Consider the following 20,512-nt stretch of genomic DNA (forward strand, 5'->3'; position numbering starts at 1 on the left):
TGGATGGATAGCTGGATGGGTGGGTGGATGGATGGATGGATGGATGGCTGTGGTAGTGAAATAGATAAGCAGGTAGGTGGGAAAGTAGATGGGTGAATGATGGACATGATGGAAGGAATAAGTGAACAGGTAAGTGGAAGGCCAGACTGTATGGGACTAAACTTTTCATCCTGGAGGATCTCTGAGTCTCCCTCTAATTCAATATCTATCTCCAATGCTCCTCCATGCTCTACCATCCCTCCACCCAAAACATACTTACGAGGAGTCGTCCGTCTTAAGCATCTGAGAAATTCTGCAGGGCACAAGTTTAAAGAGCTCCCAGGCAAGCTCTGAACTGGAGGCTTGGAATTCAAGGGCTCAGGTTCTTGGTTATCCGGTTTATTTCACAATCTGCACAGCATCTTGTGGGTTTTTCTAAACCTGACGCTCTGAGCCCCATGAGCCTCTGGACTTGCAAACACCCTGAGCTGTCAGGATGCTGGGCCCCCACCCCCTAAGTTCCTGTAAGTTCCAACTCCCCAGGAAGAGGGCAGACGGAGCTCAAAGCATTCCTCAGAAAGGCAGAGCCATGCGTGGCTCCCAGCCTCATCTGCACTCTCTGAAGGTGCACACTCAGCTCCAGGAAGCCTTCGCTTAAGTGTTCCTTTTCTTCCTAACTTTGGGTGAGTGTGTCCCTTTCTGCAGTCTGTGGATGGTGCTGGAGGGAGCTAGGTGTGGCTGGAGCCACTGTCTGCCCTCAGAAGGCACAGGCAGGAACAGGAAAGGTTTCATGGCTTCTCCTCACAAGCTCTGGCTCTGGCTACTCCGCCCTGTTGGCCAAAGGGCTGAAGGGCTGAGCACAAGCCTGTAAGGCCTGAGATCTCCGTGCCCAGGGAAGGGAATCACCCTGTCGGGGCAGACTACAACATGGGGACCAGGAGCCTGCGCTGCCCTTCCTGTCCCTGCCTGCTTTGAACAGGCCTGGTTCTCTTGCAGGTTGAACAGGAGGGCGTCACAGTGAAAAGCAGCTCCCACTTCAACCCAGACCCTGATGCAGAGACCCTCTACAAAGCCATGAAGGGGATCGGTGAGTGGGTGTTGGCAGCCTTGCCACCTCTGCTCAAGACCCCAAGCCCATAGCCCTGGAAAGTGGATGCCAGGGGACATCTGGGGAGCTGGGGTGTCCCATGATAGTCTCAGACTGACTCCACTACCCAGAGAATCACACAGGCCCACATTTCTGCAGTGCAGTCGGCACCCACCCCGCAAAACTGGACAGGAGGATGCTGCTCCGCCCTGGGTAATGGGGCGGGGAGGTCAGCTGTGTGTTCCTATGAGTGACTTCCCATCAGTCTGAGCTCTCTCACTTGTGAAGCGGCCCCAAGAATTCTGGGCCTCATGTGTCACATGAAATATGAAGGGGATGGTGCTGTATGATGCCAGGCACAGGGCTGGTGGGGCTGTGGGGTATGGGGAGTTTGTGGGGCTGACTCAGGGCCCCCTGCCCCATGTCGATGGCCCTGGAGCCGGCTCCCTTCCCCTCTCCAGCACTTGCCCAGTGCCAACCTCAGCACTACCGTGAGTGGGTGAGGGCTGGACTGAGGCCAGATTTTAAAAACTTGCCCAGAAAGCCCTCCTGACCTGCGAGCAGAGCATACATTCCTGACCCCGCCCCAGCTGGGGCTGACCCCTTAGTCAGCTCTGCCCAAGGATGGGGCATCAACGAGAACTCCCACTCTGAGGAGCCCAGAAAACGTTCTCATGTCCTCCGCCTTCTGTGAAGCCTTGGCGGTTATCTCCACTTCCCACATGAGAAAACAGAGGCCCGGGGAAATGAGGCTGGCTGCCCGATGCCGTGCCATTGCTGGGCCAGGCCTCGGATCCAGAGGTTGGACTCAGTCCTGACCTTCCCCTACTGCAACCAACACAAAGGAGGTCTCACTCGGCCAAGCTTCTAAGGCTCAGGCTGATGTCCAGAGCCACCCAGGCTTCAATTCTATCTTGTGAGGCTGAGCCTAGGCATACCCCAACATTGGGGTGTGGGTGTGGAAAATGGGGAGCCAGATTTCCTAAGGACCTTGTTTACACCACAAAAAACGGTTCAGGGGTTCGGAGCTATCCAGATGTCATGTCCTCACCGCTCAGCCACCAAGCAGCTGCCTTCGCCTTCCCCTCCCCGGCCCTCACCTGTGCCCCTGTGTGCAGCAGAGTCACTTGCCCTGTATCCCTGCAGGGACCAACGAACAGGCCATCATCGATGTGTTCACCAGGAGGAGCAACGCGCAGCGGCAGCAGATCGCCAAGTCCTTCAAGGCTCAGTTCGGCAAGGCAAGGGGAAGGCTGGTGGGGGTGGGGAGAGGTGAGCCTTGGGGCTGGGGGTACAGCCTGGGGGCAGCTCCATTCTGGACGACCTTCCCCTAGAGCCAGCCCACTGGCAGCATGGGCACATAGGAGCTGCTTGCACTGAAACAATTGCTCTTTATCTGAAAGTCAAATGTAACTGGCCGTCCCATGTTTTATCTGGCAGACCTACTTTTAGGTGTCAGAGCCCAGGCCTGGGGCTGGCCTTCCTTGCCTCCTTTCCCACCTCCTTCCTCACTGCGTTCCTTCTCAGGCACCTGACAGTCCCCACTGGAGCTCTGTCTCCCAGCCCCCAGGTTAGCTCACCCTGCCCCCAGGACCCAGACCACCCTTCTCTTTCCCAAACCCCAGGCATGAAAGCCTGGCTTCGCTCTGTTCTGGGGCGCAGCCACGCTCTCCTCAGTGGAGCTGCCTGCACCCTCGCCTCATCCCTTCTGCTACCTGGGAATGCTAAGAGCCTGGAGCAAGCATGCCAGACCCTTTGTTTCTCCTCCTACCTGCCCTCCCCCGGGACAAAGCTCGACGTGGGGGTACACAGTAAACACAAGATTAAATACGTGCCTAGCCATGGTTGCCTGAAGCCTCTAGCCATCAAATCATTTGTTTGGAGAGTTAATGAAGGAAGATCAGCTCAAATATTCTCCTGGAGAACTCAGTGTGCACTTTTACAATTTCCTTCTCTTAGTCCTCACAGCTGTACACTATTCTCTGCATTCAAACATTTGGGGAATCTGACGCTCCGAGAGGTTGTAAGTTAACCGAGGTCCCAGAGCCCCTAATCAGCAAGGTGGGGATTAAAATCCAGGTCTGACAAAGCCCTTGATCTCTCTGCTGCTCTGTAGATCAGCTGATGTGGCCTGGTGGCTCCTTGTAGCAGCATGTACCCTGAGAAGGAGACACATGTGAGACAGATTTTTTAATTCAGGCATGCATTCATTCATTGAGTCCCAAGTGACAGGTACTTTATGGGGATGCCACACTCAGAGCTTGCGGTCTAGCTAGGAATGGCAATTTCATTTTACTGAGAGCTTATGAGGTGCCCAGCAGCACAATGAATGCTGAGTTGGGTCACACACGTCTCTGTATCAACCCCCTGAGCAATGGGATGAAGCGGAAGCATGTTCATCTCCATATAACTGGTAAAGATACTGATGCTCAGAGAAGCTAAGGAGCTGGCCTAAGAAACCAAGCCTGCATGTGGCAGGGCCCACGCGGAATCTAGCCCAACCCCCCAGGCCCAGCCACCACCCTGATGCCTGCACTCAGGTGGGCCTGGCTTATGACAAATATCACCTTTCCCTGTTCCTGCACTAGGACCTCACCGAGACCTTGAAGTCGGAGCTGAGTGGCAAGTTCGAGAGGCTCATTGTGGCCCTTATGTACCCGCCATACAGATACGAAGCCAAGGAACTGCATGATGCCATGAAGGTGACCAGACAGGCAGGGCAGGGGAGGGGCAGCGGTGCTCACATGACTGGATAAGGGCAATGCGGGGACCGGCACTGGCAGCCCAGAGCTCCCCTTGAGCCACTGTTTGGAATGGCCACGTGGACCGTAGCTAGGCCCAGTGAGCAGGTAGCCTGCTGCTCTGACTGCACCCACCACCTGAAGTCACTGTTTCCTAACTGACACATTGAGTGGCTGTGATGAAGCCAAAATCAGTATTTCTCAAAACCTCACCAGCTCAGGCGTACAGCAGTATTGGAAACCCACCTCTGCAGTCCCAGGCACAGCCCCCATCCCCCGGGTTTCCCTTTACCTCTCACTACTCTTTGTTTTGGCAGATTAATAGGAAATGGGGACTCAGTAACGACAGTCATTCACTTGAAAGGACACTTGCTGCATGGACAGCACCCGGCATTTTACACACATGCTCCCTAATCCACCTTCTGGACAGGGGAGGCTTATTATTCCCATTTATGGATCAGGATGCTTAGGCTCCGTGTCATGGAGCAGCCTTCTGACACCACCCAGCTAAGGAGGGAGAGCTGAGCCAGGGCTTCTCCGTCACAGCACTTGCCCTCAGTGTCCAGCACTGAAGACAAGCATGTGATTTTCTCACCACATCCTCCCTCTCCAAGTGGGACAGAGCAGTGAGGTCCTGCCTGAGGCTCAGGCATCTTGAGAAAAAAAGTGTGGCCAGCGCAGCAGGTCATGGCAGAGCACTCCAGCAGGCAGAGGTTTCCGTCCACAGGGCTTAGGAACCAAGGAGGGTGTCATCATTGAGATCCTGGCCTCTCGGACCAAGAAGCAGCTGCAGGAGATAATGAAGGCGTACGAGGAAGGTAAGGGGTGGCACAGAAGGTGGGGCACAGGGGTCCGAGTTCAAGACTTGCTTGGGAGTGGCCACAAGCTTTGGCAGCCTAGCAGGGAACAAGGTTCCAGAAATAACCTGGGCCGCACTGGAAAGGACCCTTTGGGGACTTTTGCACCCATAGGTGCTGAGCACCTACTGTGTGCCAATACCTGGGCCTGATAGTGACATTGAACTTGACTCAAACTCAAACTATAAGCTCACCAGCTTCTCTTACGGGAAGAGAGGCACATGGTCAGCTAAACTCTCTGCCCTTGAGGACCGCGGTGGGGGGTGTGGACCCCAGGCTACAGTCAGTCCTCCACATTGTGTATGCAGTGGGGAGTTTTCCTGGAGGCTTTGGCTTTGCCAAGCCTTGAGATGAAATGGAGCTTGATTGGCAGTCCTTGGCCTGGATCTCTGGCCTGGTCCATCTTTGTGCTTTGAGCTTGGTTGAGCATCCATGTCGCTTGTAGTTGTGAACCACCACCCAGGTGACAGTCATCTGCCACTTGGACACCGGGGCATTGCATCCATCCTCTGCCCCAAGGTCTTTCTTTCTTAGAAAGCTTTAATCAGGAGAAGTGTGGGGAACAGGGGTGGAAGGAGGAAAGCAGGCTGTAGGCAGGTCCTCGGCCTCTGCTTGTACCTCATGGTCCTGTTTCCTTGCAGACTATGGGTCCAGCCTGGAGGAGGACATCCAAGCAGACACAAGTGGCTACCTGGAGAGGGTCCTCGTGTGCCTCCTGCAGGTATCATAGCCCAGGCTCTTCGGAGCCTTGGTTTGTGGGTCCCAACAGCTCCATCCCAGGGAATGGCCCTTGAACAGAGCCACCAGAGTCAGGGCAGGAGCATGCAACAGTCCTGGTGACCAGGGTTCATTGGGTGTGTCTCAGCATGGTTAGAGTGTCCCGACCCCAGGGCAGGGGCATGGGACAGTCCTAATGGCCAGGGCTCATTGCGTGTGTCTCAGCATGTTTAGGGTGTCTCTACTCCAGGGCCCCCGCATCTGTCCTGACTCAGCCATGTGAAAGCCTTCTGGAAGAGGGAGGAGAGTAGGCCCTTCCTGCAGGTCTCATGCCAGGTGCTTTGCTTACCTTAGCTCCCTGAATCCCCCAAGCCTTATCAGACAGTCCTTACCACCCCCATTGTCCAGATGAGGAAACCAAGGGCAGAAGAGAATAACCAGCTTGCTGAAGTTTCCACAGCCAAAAAGCAGCAGCGCCATGCCTACCCTCCAAGCTCAGGATCCCCCCTCGGCCCTTGCTGCTCTGGTCAGCCGGCCTGCCTTACAGAGCCACCTCCTTTGTTCCTAGGGAAGCAGGGATGATGTGAGCGGCTTTGTGGACCCAGGACTGGCCCTCCAAGATGCACAGGTGAGGCTGCACCCAGCTGGCCATGTGGCCCCCATGCCCTGCCATCTGGACTCTGCCCCCTCTGCCCGTGGGGGCCTTTCTCTGACACTAGGTGGGGACCCACCCAGCTCAGCTCCCTATAGGCCTTTGCCCTTTAGTGTCTGGGGAGAAGAGTGAGGGTGTTGGAAGACTCAGGAGGAAGGAGCATGACTTGAGGGTAGGGAAGCACTAAAGCTCTGTCCTGGTAGGAACAGCCCATGAACCTGGGGGCACTGGGCCCTGGTGCTGGACACATGTGTCCAGATCTCTGCAAGTCTGTCTGCTGGCAGAGGGAAGCCTGGGGACCGGCAATTCCTACAATGGCTTATAGCCCAAGATGGAGAAAATATTCTAAGCCAGAGCTGCTAGAGAAAGAGGAGCTCCCTGTTACAGAGGACCAAGCAGAGGAGCATGCTGGCCTGGCAGAGTGGACCAGGGCTGGCCATGGCTGCAGCTCTGGGACTCTGGGGTTCCATCCCTCACCTCCCTGGTTTCTCTCACCGGCTTGTCATGGTTGTCCCAATGCTAGGATCTGCATGCAGCAGGCGAGAAGATTCGTGGGACTGATGAGATGAGATTCATCACCATCCTGTGCACGCGCAGTGCCACTCACCTGCTGAGAGGTACCAGGACAGAAGGGGCAGGGCTGGAGCCACAGGGGTTTCCCTGGCCATAAGCCTCTCCCTTGCACTTCTGCCTTGTCTAGAGTTAGGGAGAGAGCCAGGGAGCCCAGGACACTTTCCCTGGCCACCAAGTGGGAGGTCAGGGTGGCACACTGATGTGCAGCCTCTGATCCGAGACACTGAGGGCAGCACGAGGAGGTCTGACCATCCCCTGAGCAGAGCCCTCTCCACAGTGTTTGAAGAGTATGAGAAAATTGCCAACAAGAGCATTGAGGACAGCATCAAGAGTGAGACTCACGGCTCGCTGGAGGAGGCCATGCTCACTGTGGGTAAGAGCTCGGACATGTATATTTTTCAGGCCACGGGGCTCACCATGGGGCAGTACCAAAAAACAAAGGGCCTAGGGATGTGACCGCAAGAGACAGAATCCCTGTGTCACCTTCAGGAGATGTATCCCCAACTCACACTCTACCTGCTCCCTTCAGTCCAGAACCTAGGAACTACTCCACTCCTAGAGTCCCAGTGTGTGCTGCCAAGGATTATTCTTTGTGCTGCCCACATGGTGCCCATTGCTGTGTGACTCTGTGTGCCTGAGGGTCTGTGTGCATGAGAGTGTGTCTGCATGAGTGTGTGTGTATGAGTGTGTGTGAGAGTGTGTGCATGGGGTGTATGTGCATGAATGTGTGCATAAGTGGGTATGTGCATGAGAATGTGTGCATGAGGATGCGGGCATGTGAGTGTGTGCATAAGAGTGTGTGAGCATGAGGGAGTGTGTGAGCATGAGGGTATGTGTGCATAAGAGTGTGTCTGCATGAGTGTGTGTACATGAGACTGTGTGCATGAGACTGCATGAGGGTGTGTGTGCATGAGGGTGTATGCATGAGGGTGTGTCTGCATGAATGTGTGCATGCATGAGATTGTGTGCATGAGGATGTGTGTGCATAAGTGTGTGTGCATGAGACTGTGCATGAGTGTGTGTGTGCACAAGGGTGTGTGCATGAGGGTGTGTGTGCATGCATGAGTGTGTGCATGAGAATGTGTGAACATGAAAGTGTGAGTGAGATTATGAGAGTGTGTGTACCTGAGGGTGTGTGTGCCTGACTGTGTGGATGGGATGTGAGTGTGTGGGTGGGGATGTGTGTGTTTGAAAGACAGTGTATGTTTGTGAATGTAAGTGTGTGAGTGGATGCATGAGTGTGTGGGTGTGTGTGTGAGAGAGACAGTGTGTGTGTGTGCCCACACAAATGCGTACACCAGTGATTATGCCAGCCCTAGCCCTGTGCATACCCACGGCAGCCACGCAGGGAGCACTCTGGCTCTGGTTGTGAAGCCCTGACCAGCACAGAGTCACCTTTCCGGACGTGAGCCAGGAGTCTGGCCCCTGCCTTCATTGCCAGTTAAAGAAAAAATGACGTGTGGCTTGAGTCCAAACTGAGTGATGGATGGTCTGATGCTGAGAAAGACTGGGGACCTTCCCCACGGCAGGAAGTCAGGGCCGCTCAGGAGGACCCATTCCAGAGCTCTCATGTGGTCCAGGGCTGAGATCACAATGGGAAGAGTCACTGCAGAGCAGAAAGCCGAGGCCCAGGGCAGAGGGACGTCTCTTCTCCCACTTAGACACGGAGCCCAGGTCGGGACTCCTGGCCTGCAGCTCTCACCTCCACACCAGGCTGCCTCTGTGCAGAGCCCAGCAGCCAGCAGGCTCCCTGCTGTGTCCTTACCTCTCTGGGTGGACAGGGCCATCTGAGACACCCCAGCTAGCCTTGGCTGCTGTGATACAATCTGGTTTATGTTGGGGCATCTAATCACACCCCTGCTCCAATCTCAGCTTCCAAAGTCTGCCTCTGGATCTGGCCTGAACCTCCCATGGATGAAGGGATTCCTCCATGAATTCCTCTGCCAGCAGGGAATAGCGAAGCCATGCAGTGCTGCATCGTACTGGGCCTTCCTATTCATTTCCTGTTGAAGCCTTACCTCAGTCTCACTTCCCAGATGAGTTAGGGAGGTCAAGTAATGAAGTCATACAGCACCATCAAAGCAGGAGGTGAACACACACCTACCTCACTCAAAGCCCACACTCCTTCTGCAGCCCTGCGTGAAAACACCAACCTTCCCCACCCAGATGCCAAGTCTCTGAGCAACACCCATGAGGGCAATTGTGGGACCCACTCTCTGACCAGATACCCCCAAGTGCCTTAGTCTTCCAAGGCCAAGCTCCACTTATCACATGGGAATTCAAAATGCAGGGTTCCTGCTGGTAAGTGACAGAGGGCACTCTAAGGCCAGCAGCCACCAAACCATGGTGCTTCTGTGGAGCTGAGCGGCTGGATTCTTGGTGGAGGTGTCTCTGGGCTGACAGCCCAGGACCTGCCCTGGGCCTGAGCAGCCCTCGGAGGGGCTTGAGCTGGTGTCTCCAGACAAGACCGACAGTCCAGTGCATTTCACATCTCACCATTCTGTCTGCCTGCTCTGGGCCTTTGGAGCTGTGCCCAGTAACCCAGGCTTCCTTCCCTGTCCCACGCCACTTGACACAAAGCCTCTCACTTTGGGAAAGAAGGCACAAGGAAATATGCCAAGCCTTGCACAACACTGACTCTTAAGGTCCAAGGCAAGACATAAATAAATCAGGTTGTAGGCAATGCCACCTCCCAGCTCCAGATATTAACACAGCTTTCCTGTTTGCCAGTGAAATGCACCCGAAACCTCCACAGCTACTTTGCAGAGAGACTCTACTATGCCATGAAGGTAACTGTTCTGTCTTCTGCCTCCTGACATTCGCCCTACATAGCACCAAGTGCAAAGCCAAGGAGCTGAAAGCCGCCACTGTCTTCCACACTGGGGAGTTCTCTTACCCCCCAACCTCTTGTGGATCAGAAAAATTTTAGTTCTCAGAGGTGAAACCGAGTCTGGGACAGGGAAACTCCATCTCCGGAGGTGAATAATTCCCTGAAACTAAAATCATTGCCCATTTTCTCTAATTGATGGTTGCTGATATCTCCTGAAGTTGGTTCCACACCCAAAACCCAAGCCCTCTGGCCACCTCTGCCCAGGAAATGAGAGACGGCATGCAATTCCCTTGGCCATGTGGCCCCAGCTAACATAAGACTGGTCAGGGACAAAGAGCAGGAAGGCCCTGCCTGTGAAATTCCTGGCTGAGCTGACTGCTGCCGCGGCTGCTCTAGGAGGAAGTCTTGTTCCTGGAGCAGTGAGTATTTTGTGTCTAGGATCCGATGTGACAAACCAAACATATGGTATTTTGGAGCACTTGGCATCATAAAGGAAGAGCTATGGGCAATGGGTGAGAGGGGACTGAGGAAGTGGACACCCTAAGCCACAAAAGCACCCCTCCTAATGCTTCCCCAGCTGAAGTACAGGCTCCTTCCAGCATCTCTTTCCCTCTAAAAGCCCCAGAACCCAACCACACATATTTGTCCATCACTCAGAGATGGACAGGAAAGGCGAGGCAGGATTGTTGATGGCTGCTATCTTGCCCAGGGAGCAGGGACGCGTGACGGGACCCTGATAAGGAACATCGTTTCAAGGAGCGAGATTGACTTAAATCTCATCAAGTGTCACTTCAAGAAGATGTATGACAAGACCCTCAGCAGCATGATCATGGTAAGCCAGGCATTCCCAATGCTGAGTCCAGTCCAAAACCTAGACATTCCAGGAGACCTGGAGGCTGTGGCCAATGCCACGTGGGCCCCTCCCTTCCCAGTGGGCACCATGCGCTTATATTCATGACCATGTGGTGTGCGAAAGGAACAGCACAGGTCAGTGTGGCTGGAGCCTGAAGGGAGTTGGGGGTGGAGGGCACATGGAGAGACCAAGGCATGGAGGCCCCCTGTGTCCCACTCAGAAAGTTGGTTTTGAATTTGAGTTATGATTGCTCCTTGGAAAAGACACTAAATCCTTGCAGAAGGAGCCACCTCTGAAGAGTCAATGAGAGGAACTAGTCTGGTAGGAATCGGGGCCCACTGCTCAAATCCAGATTTAAGTAGCCCTGGCAGCCAACTTATAAGTAGTTAAGTCAGATGAGCACCAAAAGACTGCCTAACCAGATTCCAATTAGTGAAAGTTCTGGAGCCTTCAAAACATAGAGTGATTATCACACTGACATAATTGGGAAAAACAGCTCACCTGGGGGTGTCTACAAATTGAGGTCTTGATGAATTCATTAGCAGAAGTCACATTAGGACAAATATATCCCCAAGCCTTCTTTGGTTACTAAGTCAAGTCTCTGGCTGTTCTGCAAATGTCCTTGTTAAGTGCACTTTTCAAGAAACACATAGCTGACGATATGTTGAAAAGACATTTCTGTTTCCAAATGTTTCAAGGTGGGGCAGCAGGTGGGCAGGGGAATGGGAGAGTTGGAATTATTCTTGGTTTCACTGTAAGCTCCCCAGCCAATCTTGTCGGGAGACAGCAGGGCAAGGCACATACCAGCCTGGACTGCCGCTGTCACCTGCAGACGGTCTGAGCTGACTGTCATCAGCCACACATGGTAACTTACAGCAACAGAGAGATTTCTAGAGATACATGAAGCCACCCTCTTTGAGTTTTATCTAATGTTGTTACTTAAGAAAACTGAGTTAGAATCATGAATATGTTCACTAAACATTTTCTTTTTAGTGTAGACCACAGATGTCATTAAAGCAAAAATGGTTTTCAACACTAATATGAGTTAGAAACTCCTGCATTGAAATTAAGAGGCAAATGTATAAACACTCCAAGTATAATTCATGTATTTGAAAAAGGAAACAAAATTAATGCTTTTCTTTCTAAAAACTGTTACAAAAATTATCTTCAAAATAGTAAAACCAGCAGGCGTGGTGGCCCACACCTGTAATCCCGGTACTTTGGGAGGCCAAGGCAGGAGGATCTCTTGAGCCCAGGAGTCCAAGGCTGCAGTGAGCTAGGACTGCACCACTGCACTCCAGGCTGGGTGACAGAGTGAGACCATGTCTAGAAAGAAAAAGTTAAAAAAAATTTAATTGTAGTTTAAAACCTGTAACAAGATTTCAGGCTCAAAACAGGAAAATTTTACTAAACAGTGAAAAAACAGACAATAACCATGAGATCTAAACTGCCCCAGAGTGTGGAAAGTGGGACTAGCCCCAGCCTACGCCTTACTCACCATGCCCCTGCAGATGAATCCACTCCCCTCTCTTGGCCCCGCTATCCTCAACCGCATGAAGAAGAATCTGGGTGATCTGACCTGGCCCATTTCCCGGCTCTGTGTACAGAACCTGGACTAGCCAGTCCCATCAGGACCCACCAGTAGCTAAGAAACAGGGCTCCCCATCCATTGGACCACAAGGTCAGCCTCATCAGGAGAGAAACTGTGGACCCGCCGTGAGCCAGCCACAGGGCAGACCGGCTCACCTTTCTCCTCCTGTGCCCTCACCACCTCTCAGCGAGATGCACAGCAGTGCAGCATTAATCTCATTTCATAGATAAGTCCTGCAGAGGTGATGGGGCTTGCCTCGGCCACACAGTCAGGGCATGATGGTCCAGGCTCCCTCTACCCCTGGCCCTGCTCCCAGGTGTGTGCTGGTACCCCACTCTCAGCCTTGGTTCCCAAGCTGCCACAGCAGGTGCTGAATAATGATGCATCATGTTGTGCAAATGAATGGCTGGATACACCTGGCTCCCAAATAGAAGAACCCTACAACCGCTGACGGGTGAGGGAGCCACCCACCCCTTCCTTGTTTAGGAGTGGAACGATCTCTGATTCATTTTCCACATTAATCCTGCTTGTAGTTGGTAAGAAAATCAAAAGGAGATGCAAAGGAATAGGCTGAAATTACAAACAAGGTTCCTAAACCCTGCAGTTTAGGAACTATGGAGGGCTGGCCCAGGTCTAAGCCAGGGGTACAGCTCTTAGTCATAATAACACAGGCGCTGCTGTAGAGCAGGCACAAACAAGCCCCTTCTCACGCTCCTGCATCTCCTGCTCACAGGAAGACACCAGCGGCGACTACAAGAATGCCCTGTTGAACCTGGTGGGCAGCGACCCCTGAGGCACAGAAGAACAAGAGCAAAGGCCATGAAGCCGGAGTCTCCAGGCCTCCTCACTCAACCTCGGCCATGGACGGGGATTGGGTGTGGGGGGCCCAGCCTTTCAGTCTTCTGTTTCCCTATTTCCAATGCTTTCCAGCTGGGTTTCTGAGCCAGAGGGTGGAACCAGCCTGGACTCCTCTTCCCAGCTTCCTCCAGGTCATTTCCCAGTGTGAGCACTATGCCAGGCTTAGCATTTCTGCAGCCCGACAGGTGCCTCGGCATGAGGGGCCTGCGGGCTTGTGGGTCATCCCCTCCTCCCTGGACAGGAGCTTCCCAAGCTGGTCACAGAATCTCCTGGGCACAGGTTATGCAGACCCCAGCTCTACTCCCATCTACTGAAACAGGGTCTCCACACGAGGGGCCAGGGAATATGGGTTTTTAATAAGCATCTTGCCGATATACTTCTCTGTCAGGCAGCTGGAGAGCTGGCTGGGAGCCCTTTTGTGTCAGAACACACATCCCTCAGCAGCGGAGAAACAAACACGTATCCATCCCAACCGGGTTGCCATAACATTCCTCTAAAAAAGTTAGGCTCTAGATGGACGAAAAATTCTCTCACCATCTTAATAACCAATTAATGCTCTGACCCAAGGACACTGTTTCCTAAAAGGTGTGGGCACCCCTGGCCACTGGCCGGGTTGGCTGCCCTGGACTTGCACCCCTCCACATACAGCACAGGAGGGCGTGGCCATGCCCTCAGCACCACTCTTGTCCCCACCGAATGGCTGAGACTGGAGATTCTGAGGTGCCTTTGCTGTGGCTTTCAGAATAAAAAAGATTTGTATTCAAATCACAGTGTCTTTGGATGTTTAGCAAGGACCAGAGTAGGACCAATTTAATTTGTCAGAAACAGAGCTTTGGGGAGCCACAAAGCCTGAGCACCCATGGGCATCTCCCCGTGGGAACACTGGGTGGGCTGCACCCATGGCCGCCCTGGGGACAACCCTTACAAATGAGGGTAGATTCCATTGACCTCCTGATGTGTAGGCTACATCCTGGTATCTCAGGGTTAGAGAGGGACTTAAAGTCAGCTGGTGCTGTTCCAACCTGCGGCCTGACTACTACTTCCTTGGCATCCACCCAGGGGTGGTCCTTGGTGTGCTTGGGGGTGCACTTGGGTACTCAGCGTGTACTGGGTGTACTCAGGGAGCACCTGGGTCCTCAGGGTGCACTTGGCTGCCTCCAAAGTTGAGGACTCACTGTGTCCTTTCACGGCCCAGTGTTCTTCCAATGAATGCGACAAAGCAAAATTCTTGCTTTCCCTGAACCAAAATCAGCCACATTGAGCCCACACCTCTGCCATCTGGGGCAACGACACTTGTTCATTCCCAGTAACAACATTTTGGATATCTGAAGAAGGCCCACAAATTCTGCTATGACTTCTGTCAAAGCCCAGTGTCCCTAGTCCCTTCAGTGGTCCCTCCAGTGGTCCCTCCTGGAGCCTGGTTTGGGACCATCACCCCTGAACATGCTCCAGTTTGCAAACTTCCCCTCAAATTGTGGCCCCGAGGGGTAAGCGTGTGCCCAGTAACCAGGCCGATCAGGGAGATGGGAACAGTGTGGGCTCTGAGTTCACTCGGATGGGAGGCAGATTCTGGCTCTGCCCTGTGCTGGCTCCATGACTCTGCCTGCATTAGGATATTCTTGTGCTGCCATAAAGCATTACCTGAGTCTGGGTAATTTATTAAAAAGGGGTTTAATTGGCTCACAGTCCTGCAGGCTATATAGGGAACATGGTGCCGGCATCTGCTCAGATTCTGGGGAGACCTCTGGAGGGAGCTTGCAGTCATGGTGGAAGGTGAAGGGGTAGCCAACACCACGTAGCAAGAGTGAGAGCAAAAGAGGTGGAGGGAGGTGCCACACACTTTAAACAACCAGATCTCGTCAGAGCTCACTATGGTGAAGACAGCATCATGCCATGAGGGGCCCGCCCCCTGACCTAAACACCTCCCACCAGGCCTTACCTCCAACACTGGGGGTCACATTTCAACATGAGATTTGGAGGGGACATCCAAACTATATCAGTGACTGAGTTGCTTACTCTCTCTCCCTGAGCCTCAGTTTCCTCACCTTTCTATACAGGGTGGGCTCCCAGTTACAACTCTCACCTTTGAAACCACCCCAGAGCCAGTGGCGTAAAACCCTCATGTATAATGTTTACAGATTCCGTGGGTCAGGAATTCTGGCAGGCGCAGCAAGATGCTTATCTCTGCTCCAACAAGTACGGGGACTCAGCTGGGAAGACCTGAAGGCTGGGGTGACTCTAGGGCAGAGGGTTGGAATCATCTGGATGCCTCTTCACTCACATGTTGGGCACTGGTGAGATGGCTGAAAGGCCAGGCTCAACCGGGACTGTCCACTGAGCTCCTACAAGTAGCTTCTCTGGCATGGCAACCTCAGGGTAGCAAGTGGTAGGGCTCCACAGTCTCCCAGTGGACAAGGACACCACCATTGCCTTCTGTGAGTTAGTGTCAGGAGTCACATAGCATCACTTACCCAGTGCCCTATCAGTTGAAGACATCACAAGCCACCCCAGCTTCAAGGAAAGAGGAGGACATAGACCCCTTCAATGAGAAGACTGGCAAAGAATTTAGGGACTGTTTTTACATCTACAAGTGGTGCCCAAAATATTTAACAACTGGTGTTGCACAACCCACTCACCTGAATGGCCGTTGTCTGCATGGTGGGAGCAGAGCCTGAGTGGCCCCTGCAGGGCCAGGCCTCAACCCTCAGTGCTGGATGGCAGGGCGTCTGTGGGGCCCCAGGGGAGGCTCCTGGGAGTTGGGGATGCAGCAGCTATTCACCAACATGTCTTAGTCTTTTTAGACTGACATACAAAATACCATAAATAGGTGGCTTAAATAACAGACATTTATTTTGCACCGATCTGGAGTCTGGGAAGTCTAAGGTCAAGGTGCTGCCAATTCAGTTCCTGGGGAGGGCCTCTTCCTTCCTGCCTTTTTGACACATCCTCCCATGACTGTTCCTCTGTGCTGTGCTTACCCGTGGTCATAGGGGTAAGAGTTCTCTCCCTCTCTCCTGCTCTTTTTATAAGGTCACTATACTATCATCAGGGCCCCATCCTCACAACCTCATCTAACCCTAATTACCTCCCAAAGGCTCCATCTCCAAACACCATCAAACTGGGGTAAGGACTTCAACAACACACAATCAGACCATAACACAGCAAGGTGGGGGAGTTTAACAAAAACCTTTCGTAGCCGTATCCATGTGCTGTATCCTGGATCCCAGCACCAGGTGAGGATTGTTTTTCCTCTTTCAGTTCAAGTCCTGCTCTGTGTGCAGATTTCCTTTCAGTGCTGAGCCTGCCTAGCTGCTTTCTGCTGAAGCCCTTTAGAAAGGACTTAGAGGATCTCTCAGCCCTGCAAGCCCCTCTGACCGCTGGGTTGATGAACACAGGAATCCTTTGCAACCCATCCCAGGCCTCAAGTGGCCAAACAGGAGCCTTGGGAGGAGCTGCAGCAAAGGACACTCCCCAGGAAATTCAGACATGTCCAAGCATGTGCCCAGCAAGGCAATCTGCTTAAGCTGAGTCATGAAGTTGACTCATCTCCCCCAATAGGGCAGAATAGACATCACCTCCCCTTCTGCCTCCCTGCCAGCAGAGAAATCTGGGACAGGCCTGGAAGCAGGAGGTCTCCTCAGATTAGATGGGATGCTCTCTCTGCCTGGGGTCAGAGCTGGAGCAGCATGGGTGTAGGGGGTCTCAGCCCCGTGTGCTGGCTTCCACCAGATGACCCCCATGGCACCTGAGGAAGGAAGCAAAGGGGACCTGGCCAGGACACCAGCAGCATCCACAGCACCTGCCAATCATTTTTGCTGGAGTAACCTTTTGGGCACTTCTGGTAAAGGAGACACATTCCATGGGTGCTTTTGCAATAGCTCTTTGGGATTTTTTAAAAACACACCTATGTTTTTAAAGATAATTTGGAGTCTTCCTAGTTTAATTTCAGCATAGGGGAAAAGTAAGGGAGTAGTGACAAAGATTCTTTGCCTGAGTAAACTTGAGTCAGGCTCCTGAACCTTCCAGGGCCACCTGTGCACTTTCTTGTAAAATCTAATTTGAGCAAGAACCCCGGTAAGGCAACTCAGAACCCCCTTGTTCATATCTGACCACTCCCAATATCTGATCAGGGTCCTCGTCCTCCACTTTCCCAGGTGATGTCTGCTAACCCTGGCCTGTTGTCAGCAGGACTCCTGTTAGGTCAGTTTAGCCAGAATCCCCCTCACTCCTAGCGTTTCCTCCTGGTAATTTTCCATCTTCCAGCTCCACCTGCTCCGTGGCTCCAAGTCTTGACAGCTCGTGCTGTTTTTAGAATGAACTTGACTGTACATTGAGGTCTCTTCGCTTATTGTGATAGTCCTGCATAAAATCTGGTTTTACTGCTTCAACTTTTGTCTAGCTATGGTTTTCCTTTGCCATAGGTATTCCCTGCTTGTAGCCTTGCCATAGCTCTAACATCATTGCTTTTTAATTCTCTCCAAGAGTTGATATCTACATATACTCCCTCTTTATCCTCAGATCAATGTTTTTCATTTCCTAGGTGCTGAATTCCTTTTCTTCCATTGCTGGCTTGGAGAGAAGGCAGAACATGGTCCAGCATACTGAGCCCCAAGTTTGCCCTGCAGCATGATTTGAGACATAGTGTTTGCGCTACACAGGATTCTGTGAGCCATCCAACAGCCTTTCATACATTTGTTTTCTGCTTGAACTACAGAGTAGCTGCTCTTGGTAGCACCTAAGAACACTCTCTATTATGACATGTTATCTGTCTATGTGTCTCCCACAGAAAAACTGTGAGCCCCTTGAAGTCAAGAACTTTATTTTATTTTTTTTTTTTTTTTTTTTTTTGAGACGGAGTTTCGCTCTTGTTACCCAGGCTGGAGTGCAATGGCGCGATCTCGGCTCACCACAACCTCCGCCTCCTGGGTTCAGGCAATTCTCCTGCCTCAGCCGCCTGAGTAGCTGGGACTCCAGGCACGCGCCACCATGCCCAGCTAATTTTTTGTAGTTTTAGTAGAGATGGGGTTTCATCATGTTGACCAGGATGGTCTTGATCTCTTGACCTCGTGATCCACCCGCCTCGGCCTCCCAAAGTGCTGGGATTACAAGCTTGAGCCACCGCGCCCGGCCATATTTTATTTGTTTTTAAACATTCAGGGCCTAGCTGATAGCAGGCATTCAACAAATATTTTTTACTTTTTTTTTTCTTTTTTTAATTTTAAGCCTACAGCACTCAGTATTCCCAGGCGGTCTCCCATTCAAGTACTACCCAGGCCCGACCCTGCTGAGCTTCCGAGATCAGACGAGAGCGGGTACATTCAGGGTGGTAAGGACGTAGACAAATATTTTTGAATAAATAACAACGGGCAGGAGTACGGACTTCAGGGACAGGAGAGCCTGCTAGCCAGGGAGGCTGAGCCCAACCTTGACGGCCTGCAATTCTGAGAAGACTCTCTGGGTCCCCTTAGGCTCCCTGTGGAAGAAAGCCTACCCAGCCAACCCTAATTAAAACAGTACCGAGAAGGCTCTAACAGGACAAAGTGGGCTCCCTCCACTCTTCTGGCAGCTCCTTCACTCCCGGTGCTGTCTGGGGTTCTGATGGCATGGCCAGCAGGGTGCCCCTGAGGCCACTCTGTAAGAGCTTCCCAACCCTGACTCGCAGTCTGTGAGGGCAAGGCCAGAACCGGGCACATGCTAGCCCACCTGTGTTGGTCTCAGGCTCTCGGGGGTAGAGCTAGCGTGTGTGACTTAGTCTGCTTAGGGTCACCTTCCTGAGGGTTGACAACGTGGGCAAAATCAGCATTCTCTTGGCAAGGAATAAAGGGGGAATGATTTGTAATCAGCAACCCACGTTGTCTGTTACCACCGCCAAGCATTCTGCCTGCAACAGGGTGGGGCTGGCCAGGGGAGGGTCCTCAGGGAAGGGGATAGCTGTGCAGTTTTACAGGATGACTTGGTGCTTATCAGGTAGAAGATAGGGAAGAACATTCCAGGCAGAGGGAGGAATGCTAACAACAGCAGGGGGTCTGGTCCCAACCAGACAAGCCAAAGGAGTGGTGTGTCCACACCAACAGGGGAGAGAGGGACAGAAGAGAAAGAGCTTGTCAGGGGCTCAGAGCAGACTCGCGCTGTGGGACTAAGAAGCTCAAAGGATTTCCAGAGACAGTGGGGCGGCTTTACAGGGGCAGGCAAGGGAGGATCTCAGCCCAGCTCCTCAGCCTCTGGCTTGAGTTTGGAAGGTGAGCCTGGGGCAGGGAGCCCAGCGCTGAAGTGTTGCAACACTCTGGGGAGACACAGACCAATTCCCTCCTATCTTCCGGCCCTGCGCTTTGGGGTCGTGGGTTAATTTCCTCAGAGAAGGCTGGACTTGGCTACCTCTGTCCTTGACCAAGGACGTCTTTTTAAATATTTGTGATGTGTCCTCCGTCACTGCATCTCTGCCCCTGTAGTGAAGAGCAGATACTGACTCCCCAATATTCTACTCTGAGACCACAGACATCTGAAATATCTGGGTGAGCCCTAGGGCTGAGTGTGAGGTTGCAGGCACTTCCATGGCCCATACAGGCGTCCAAGTTCCCTCATGGTATTTGGCCAAGGTGGGCCCTGTGTGATGCCCTAGAACGGTGGCCGCCTGTGTTCCTGGCCCATGGGCATCTATCTACCCATGGAATTCTGGGCTCAGCCTGGGGATCCATGCGGGCCTCTGTGATCTGCTCTGGAGCAGGATATACATCAGTCTGTCAGACCCAGTCCCTGGTGCCAGCGCTCAGCCTTGACTGACGTGCTCGGCCTGCGCTGCTGGGCCGGTCAGCTCCAACGCAGGGCCACAGCCCCGTAACCAAGGCTTCCTCCCCAGGACTCGGGAATCCTACCACCCCGGAATACCTTGCTGCTGGGGTGACCGAATTACCCCGACCCTGCCGTCTATAGGTCCTCACAGACACGTTGCCTGGCCCATCCCCAAACCCCTACCCCAGCAAACCATGCCTTGGTCTTCACTGAAACAGGAGTCGGGCACCTCAGCCCTGCGCCTGGCCTGGTGGAACGTGAGCCACTAACCCAAGTGGGGGCACCGCCCCATTCCCACGCAGTAGCTGCCACCCCCCATGCCTCCCTGTGCCCAGCTAACCGGGGGCTTGTCACCTAGGAACACCTGGGTCCCCAGGCTGCCTCTGGTTTCAGCCCCTCCTCTTCTTCCCGGGCTGCCGTTGCTCCCCGGGCTGTGTTCACATCGACTGGGAAGGGTCCCTTGCAGACAGATCTTGGACGAGGTCGCCTCCCCCTGTCTCTCCTCGTGACCACCCAAACTCCTATAAGTGGCTCCTGCCCCAGAGCCCCTGTTGCCTCCAACCGGCAGTCAGGGCGCAGCGCCGCCTCGGTGCCGCTTGGTGGCGCCAAGCGGGCCTGGAAACCCGCTCCCGCAGCGCCCTCTCGTGGTCGCCTCCGCCCTCAGAAAGACGCTCTCGGTACAGAGAAGCCGGCGTGCGCGGGGTGGCGTGGGGGTGGGGGTCGCGCGGGGGGCGGCGGGAGGGGGCAGCAGGGGGGCGCGCGGACCTGCCAGAGAACCAGGCTCTCCGCAGCTGCAGTGGCTCCAGGAGTGAAGCGTTTTGTTGAATACCAGTTTGTTGGAGTCCCGTGTGTTCTCACAGCTGAACCGTCTGTTTCTCCAATCAGGCTTCAAAGCCACTTCACTGCACTGGCCTCTGTGGGTCACTAGTGCATCGCCCTGGCCCACGTGGTCTCTGAGAAGCGACCTGCCCAGGCTACCTGGCTG

General features: G+C 53.4%; 1 protein-coding gene and 1 pseudogene across 2 annotated transcripts in view; one reads left to right on the forward strand and one right to left on the reverse strand.

Annotated features, from left to right (window-relative positions):
- The window catches only part of LOC116544028 (annexin A8), a 16,955-nt gene extending 3,449 nt beyond the window's left edge, over positions 1 to 13,506 (forward strand). The window contains exons 2-12 of one of the 2 annotated variants that reach the window (XM_032270119.1): positions 976 to 1,066; positions 2,213 to 2,307; positions 3,655 to 3,768; positions 4,535 to 4,625; positions 5,306 to 5,385; positions 5,950 to 6,009; positions 6,557 to 6,650; positions 6,884 to 6,979; positions 9,337 to 9,395; positions 10,146 to 10,268; positions 12,614 to 13,506. In XM_032270119.1, coding sequence (XP_032126010.1) covers positions 976 to 1,066; positions 2,213 to 2,307; positions 3,655 to 3,768; positions 4,535 to 4,625; positions 5,306 to 5,385; positions 5,950 to 6,009; positions 6,557 to 6,650; positions 6,884 to 6,979; positions 9,337 to 9,395; positions 10,146 to 10,268; positions 12,614 to 12,673 — 963 coding nt within the window. In that variant the 3' untranslated portion in view covers positions 12,674 to 13,506. The remainder of the gene's footprint in view (positions 1 to 975; positions 1,067 to 2,212; positions 2,308 to 3,654; positions 3,769 to 4,534; positions 4,626 to 5,305; positions 5,386 to 5,949; positions 6,010 to 6,556; positions 6,651 to 6,883; positions 6,980 to 9,336; positions 9,396 to 10,145; positions 10,269 to 12,613) is intronic. The other variant, XM_032270120.1, reaches the window with a different exon arrangement.
- A 4,453-nt stretch (positions 13,507 to 17,959) lies between these two features.
- Positions 17,960 to 18,078, reverse strand: LOC116544033 (annotated as a pseudogene).
- Between the last annotated feature and the right edge of the window lie 2,434 nt (positions 18,079 to 20,512).

This window comes from Sapajus apella, unplaced genomic scaffold, assembly GCF_009761245.1.
Source record: "Sapajus apella isolate SASKATOON/1434 unplaced genomic scaffold, GSC_monkey_1.0 scaffold203, whole genome shotgun sequence".
Lineage (NCBI taxonomy): Eukaryota > Metazoa > Chordata > Mammalia > Primates > Cebidae > Sapajus > Sapajus apella.